This window comes from Helianthus annuus, chromosome 2, assembly GCF_002127325.2.
Source record: "Helianthus annuus cultivar XRQ/B chromosome 2, HanXRQr2.0-SUNRISE, whole genome shotgun sequence".
Taxonomy (NCBI): domain Eukaryota; kingdom Viridiplantae; phylum Streptophyta; class Magnoliopsida; order Asterales; family Asteraceae; genus Helianthus; species Helianthus annuus.
The window spans coordinates 91,108,987-91,116,362 of record NC_035434.2 but is presented as its reverse complement, the minus strand read 5'-3'; the positions used below and the strand labels follow the sequence as shown (position 1 = coordinate 91,116,362).

At 40.7% G+C, this 7,376-nt stretch overlaps 1 protein-coding gene across 1 annotated transcript; it reads right to left on the bottom strand.

The window, feature by feature from the left end:
- Positions 1-1,894: 1,894 nt before the first annotated feature.
- LOC110894117 lies at positions 1,895-4,804 on the bottom strand. The gene has a single exon (XM_022141293.1). The coding sequence runs from the start codon at positions 4,802-4,804 to the stop codon at positions 1,895-1,897; it is 2,910 nt and encodes a 969-aa protein (XP_021996985.1).
- Positions 4,805-7,376: the final 2,572 nt, after the last annotated feature.

Genomic DNA, 7,376 nt, shown 5'->3' with positions numbered 1-7,376 from the left:
GCCTTACGCGGCTCGCGCCAACTATAGTCAACGCATAGCTTGGTTGGGTCATCAAATAGGCTTGCCGGGTGTTGGGCCATGTGGCCGCACCGGGCTGCGCCACATTCTTGGCCTCTTGCGGCCCGCGTAAAGGTTATGGGGTACCTTACGCGGCCCGCCTCAACTTAAATTTTTATGTTTTTCATTTATTTTTAATACTATATTATATTTCGGGCTCAGTTTTCGCATACGGGTTGTATTTAAAGACATCTAGAGCCACTCTAAATATTTTATGAGTGTCGGGAATATTTTAGGAGGGTTGATATATTTTGGGTATAATTCCTGGGTTATTTAATAAAATATATAGTGCACTTACATCAAGTATAGTGACCCAATTCTACTTTATCCCTACGTCACGAGACAGAACCCCAACGAATTTAGGCAGAGCCTTGGCATACGCTACGGAGCCCTACGTCAGTCGGACAGGGCATCAGTGATCAGGGGTTACAATACTTAAAATGGGACATGGCTTTGTAGTAATATGGGTTTAATATTTAAAGAAATATAATGTCTAAAGAACTGAGAGAGAGGGATCGAGATGAAGGATGGGATGAATTGAAGATTGAACTACATGTTTCTATTTATACTACCACTAATATCTTAGAGAGCACCTATGTTGATTCCTTCTGCATCCTAGCCTTCCACGTACATATGTATATTAGCCTTCCACGTACGCACTCATGTAAGCCTTTTACATATGCATGTTTAGTTTAAATTTTCAAGTCTAATTCATGCAACGTAAATTTATAATTTAAAATCTCATGCACGCATTTTGATATGTTAGGTTTATATTTTTATATTATTAGTTTATTTAATATATATATATATATATATCATAATTAATTCAGCTGCTTCACTAATGGTACCTGTAATTTTCAAAATATGACGTTTTATAAAATGATGAATATGCCTTTAGAACGAGAATAATTTTATCTACATTTTGAACCAAGTTTCATTAAAAATAGAGTAGGTTCAAAATTAGTTATTAAACGGTTCCTACGTTTGCCCAAAATATCTCATATTTCCATTGGTCAACTTACCTATGATGCATCCTTTTAATAACATAAGTTTTTGTATAAATATTTTAGGAATGTTACACTAAACCACCTAGTCTCCTAGACTAAACCAACCAGTCTCCCAGACTAAACCAACCAGTCTCCCAGACTAAACCACCTAGTCTCTCAGACTGAACCACCCAGTCTGTTAGACTGAACCACCCAGTCTCTTAGACTGAACCACCCAGTCTCTCAGACTGAACCATAAACATAAACCTTGAAATGTGTTTCGTGTCTTTCTTTTGTAAAAACTGTTTGTTTCCCTGGATCTGGGCGTTTCGTGTATGCAATGAAAAACATGTTGAAAAATATTTTCGTGAGAGCCCTAATGATTGTAGTCTAGACTCGAGAAGGAATCCTAGTTCGCTACAATCAAAGCTCTGATACCAAACTGTCACACCTTGACTTTTGCGGAAGCGTGATTTGGTGTGACTTGCTTAATATCATTGCATTCAAACATAACAAACAACTATATGATAAATCCAAGATGTTCATCCATTGATTAAGTTTTGAAACATTACAACAACATTGATTTAACCCCAAAAACACAAACTTCGTATTCAGAATACAACACCAACAGGTTTCAAGTTCCATAAGGACTTTTTTTTGGGTAAAGGGTTACCCCGGTGATTCTATATATTCACAACCAAAGAAAAACAAGTAGTGTAGAAAGCCTACAATAGTTCAATCACAGGACATGCCCCATGAAAGAAAACAAGAGAAAAACAAGAAAACAACCAACAAGAAGCAACACAACTAGACACAAACTTCTAGAAACATAATAGACTAAAACGACTCAATCAGCCATCACCATTCTTGAACTCAGCGCTAACAATCTCCCATTCGCCTAGCAGCCTTCGCACATTCGCACAATCCTTTAGCTTCGCACCCATTAATTTGTATCGAACCTGTTGGATAATAAGAGCACTTATAGTTTCAGGAGGTCTCAATTGGTTCTTGAACATTCTCGCATTACGTTCCTGCCAAATCAAATAAGCACTGGCCGCTACTAATAATCTAGCAACGTAGTTGACTACTGATTTGGACTTGGAACGCACTAACAGCCAGTCAACGATATCCACCCACTTCGCTTGAACTGAATCCATTCCCACTTTATGTCTAACACTCTGCCAAACTTGAGTAGAGAATTTGCATTCAAAGAACAAATGATTATGAGAATCATGATCAGCATAACATAGCAGACAGCACATCATATTCATATTCTTACGACGCGAAAAATCCCACTTCAAAATCTTATCCTGGGTAAGCAGCTTACGCCTCATGATTAACCACATTAAAAACGCATGTCGCGGAATGCACTGCGAGAACCAAACAATAGGACACCATTCAACATCCAATTCACGGTGCCTGATAGAATCCCAAACACCAGCCGAGGAGAACTCTCGGAACTGATCACCTGAGCGCCACAAAAGCTTATCTTCCTTGTTCGAATCAAAGGTCAGCTGATCAAGTTGGATAAGAACAGGAAAAATGTCTCTCCACGCAGCTGGCCATCTCCAAGTACAATTAGAATAAATATCGGAAAATTTAGAATCCATATTGAAACCTGCATTTGCAATAGCTCTAGGAGAAATAATCTGATTCAGCGGCCCTAAATGACTCCACGAATCAAACCAAGCTGAAGTTTTCGCGCCGTTTCCAACCTCGGACCAAACGAAATTCCTCACATCCTGTCGAGTTTGAAGGATCTTCCTCCACGACCAGCAACAATTAGAGGGAACATTACAAGCCCAGAAACTTTTACCCTTCAACCTGTAAGAATGAATCCACTCTACCCACAACGAGTTACGCCTAGAGAGAATACTCCAGATATGAGAAGACATAAGAGCTTTATTAACATCACCAATTCGACGGATACCTAAACCACCTTCATACTTAGGAACACACACCGAATTCCAAGAAGCTTTAGCCCGACCCTTCTGAAAAGCACTATCTTGGGACCATAAAAAATTCCTCATCATCGCTTCTAAATTAAGGATTACCCGAGATGGCAGAATAAACACAGAAGACCAGTAAACATGCAAAGAGGACAAGACTGATATAATGAGTTGCAACCTGCCCGCAAAAGATAGTAATTTATTTTGCCAGTGCATAATACGCTTTTCAAACTTCTCCACCAACACATCGCAATCTTTATAGAGTAATCGAGTAGATATAAGAGGCACACCCAAATATCTAACTGGCAAAGAACCCTCCGCGAAAGGCATAATGTTTAAAATAGCCGTTTTAACAAACGAAGGCACATTAGAGAAGAAAACTGTGCTTTTGTTAACACTAGGGAGCAAACCTGACATCTTTGTAAACGAATTGAGCGAATTCATAATGCATCTGGCCGAAGCAATCTCACCCCGCGAGAAAATAAAGAGGTCATCCGCAAAAAAAAGATTAATAATCTGTTGTCGTTCACATTTGTTGTGAAATTTAAAAGAAGAGTCGATCCTTACCGTATGCTGTAAAATAGCCGTGAGAACCTCCATAACTAGGGTGAACAAATACGGCGAAATAGGATCACCTTGCCTAAGCCCCCGATTACCCTTGAAAAAACCATGCACATCACCGTTAATGCACACTGAAAACGTGGTAGTAGAGACACAAACCATAATCCAGTGAACCATGGTAGGATGAAACCCGAAACCAACCAGAATTCTCTTTAAGAAACGCCAATCAACAGTGTCATAAGCCTTCTGGATATCAACTTTAAACGCGCATTTAGGAGGCCCGATATTCCTATGATAGTTGTGCATCAACTCTTGAGTTAACAAGATATTATCGGATATTTTCCTCCCCGGCACAAACGCCGATTGGTTTCCACTGACTATATCGTTCAACGCCACTTTTATTCTTTCAGCAATAATCTTGCTAATACATTTGTATAACACATTGCAACAGGCAATCGGCCTATAATCCGTAACCACCGACGGAGAGGGAATCTTAGGAATAAGAACAATGAGCGTGTGGTTTAATTCCCGAAGAAGCTTACCTGTGGCAAAAAAATCAATAACCGCATTGGAAACTTCACTACCGATAATCGGCCAGGCTCCTTTAAAAAAACCTGCTGTATACCCATCTGGCCCCGGGGCTTTATCCGACCCCATAGAAAACATAGCCTTCCTAACCTCTTCCGCTGTGACTGGCCGAACCATATGGAGAGCTACATCCCTCTCAATCGTTTTAGTAAATAACTCAGGAGACGGGTTGAGCGAAGTAACACCCGGGAATCCCAGAAACTTCTCGTAATGCTCAACAAACGCTTTCTGAACCATAGCATTTTCATGAAGCTTCCCACTAGCATCCCGAATAACATCGATACGGCTATAATGGATTCTATTTTTGAGAGACGAGTGGAAAAAAGCCGTATTCATGTCACCTGCCGCTAACCACTCTACCTTGGATTTCTGCTTCAAGAAACATTCTTCATCAAGCAAAGCAACCTGAAAATCATTACGGATAATGGCTTCCTCTTTCCGTAAAGTATCACTCGACGGATCAAGATCAATATCACGCTGAATACTATCCAACTTCTCACGTAAGACTTGAACTTTTTTATGAAGATTACCTTGCTGAAACAGTAAGACACGAAGAGGAGATTTAAGAAGCCGGAGCTTCTTAACCACCGAGAACTGATAGACACCACTGATACTAGTACCCCAAACCCGCTCCACAATCGGTAAAAAATCCGGCTTATGCATCAGAAAATTTGCGAACTTGAAAGGCCGACACTTAACCTTATCAGATTCTGAAATCTTAAGAACACATGGAGAGTGATCCGATAGGCGAGCCGGTTAGAAAACCGCAACCGCACTCAGAAACCGGGATATAAAATGAGAGTTGCCCATCACTCTATCAATTTTCTTCATTAACCCGATCTCCTTCTTGGGTTTCTGATTCCACGTAAAGTGCACCCCGGACCGCTTTAAATCCATCATCTGAATATCATCCACGCAAGCTTGAAACTCCCTCATACTCAAAGAAACCGACGAAGACCCCATAGATTTATCTTCAAGATTCAGGGCAGAGTTAAAGTCACCTAACATGACCCAAGGATTATCACGAACGAAATTTTTGTGCAACGAAAGATGATTCCATAACTCCCTCCGAGAGATATAATAATTTGCTGCATAAATAATTGAGCAGAAAATCATTATTTTCTCCTTTTTAAACATTAGCTGCAAGTGCATAACCTGATCAGATTCATTCAGCACCATAACATCAAAAATATGGGGATCCCAGCCAACTATAATTCCCGTTCCTTTATTACAGCGAGCCCCATTAGAAGTCCACTGCCAAGACCGAAAAACAGATTTGCAAACTCTAGAAAGATTACCCACCTCCACATGAGATTCAAGAATAGCACATAAACTTAAATTGTAACTTTTAATAGCATGACGAACCTCCGACTGCTTAATGGGGCGGTTCAAACCCCTAATATTCCATGACGCTATACTAACCATGAGTAACCGATGAAGAAGGAGTGCTTGCCCCTTTTTTTGTATCAATTTTAATAGTTCCCTGCCTCAAAAAGCCATCCATCTCGTATCCATGCATCTCATTAAAATCATCTACCACCTCGACATCTTCCTCATCATGAGCCGACACTGGTTTGTCACCCCCCTCATCGTCATTAATGGTCGGATCACTAAGGACATCAAAGGGATTCGTAGACTTAATGTTACTCGAGCTTGACCCTCCAACCTGATCCTCTTTCTTTCTACCAACCACTGGGCGATATTCGAATTTCAGTTTAGGCTTATTCACCGGAAAACCCGTTTGTCTAGCAATCTTCTTGCTGTGGACCCCCGTATAACCCTCCTCATCAACCACTTGATAATTGTTGGGACGTCTACTCGTTTGCTTACCCACCTTTTCTGTATTCTTTCCTTGTTTCGACACCTGGTGAGGACAAGTATCATCAGAGTGGCCAAAGACGCAACAATGTGCACACCGAAGAGGATACCATTCATACTCGACAGACATAGCTTCCTTAGAAAACCCATCACCCTCCAAATCAGGAATCGCCATTGTGATCTCTTCTCTAAGACTTTTATCAGCCGAGACCTCAATAAGGGGCCTCGCATAGCTACTACGTCCCCACATGTCCATGCACATCGACGTAGTGCATGAATCTAATGCTTTCGGTTCCCCAATAGTGGTCGCTATCATGCTCAAGCCATCCTCGGTATAAGCAGCAATCGGAACATCATGAATTTTAACCCAAATCTGGACGCTTTTTACTTCCTTTTTTTCCAGCTTAGCCGAAGGATTCCATTTGTTTAGAAATAAAGGTTGAGAGCGAATAATCCAAGGACCATCCTGCATGACCTTCATCATACTATCTTCATCAGCAAATTTAAAGAAAAAGAATCCATTAGCGTTCATCATGGATTTCTGGATTCCATATTTCTTCCAATTGTTGCGCACATAATAATCCACTACGGGGTATGCCACTCGATCCCCGAGAAAATAACCAACCAAGGTGTTTGCCATCTTATCTTGAGCACTACGCACAGATTCTCTAGGGAGAACAATATCACACCCCTCATGCACTGAATCACTTATCAAAGAACGAAAATTCACCTTTAAAGACTTATTTCCAAGCAAAGAATCTGCATAGGACATAGGTTTCGAACTGCTTCCCCCATTTGCATCGGCTCCTTGCAACCCTTCATGACCAATCTGACTCTTGCTTGATTCGCATTCCGGTTGCTTCGTATCTAAATCAACTGGGGTAGTAATCTTCGTAAGTTCATCGATAATGTTTATTTTCTTAGTTTCAGTAACTGTTCCACGACGAGGAAGCATTGTATTTCCATCAATCTTAACAGCACGACCAGTAATACCCTTGCCCAGAATCGGAGGTTTACTCCGATCACCAGAAACAACTTCAGCCGACTTCTTGCATTCCCCCATTGAAAAACGACTACTCCCTCCTTCAGACGATGAAACACCAAGCATGCACAAGAAACCCTAGCGCACCAAGAAAACAAAAGACGGCAGCCAACAGAAGATTAAACCCTAACCTAGCAAAAACCTATCCCATGAAAATCGAACGTAAAGATCATGAAAAGACAGGCGGCGATTGAGAATAATAAAGAAAAAACCCTAGATTAACGATCAAGAATGCTAACTAGTTCGTTATAGATGCATGAAAGAGCCTCTAATCACAGACTGTTATACATACTTTCACAAAAAATCAAAGGATCATAGAGGAACAAAAATCGCCATTGCTAGGGAGAGAAATTAGTTTCTCCTTCTTAGATGCAC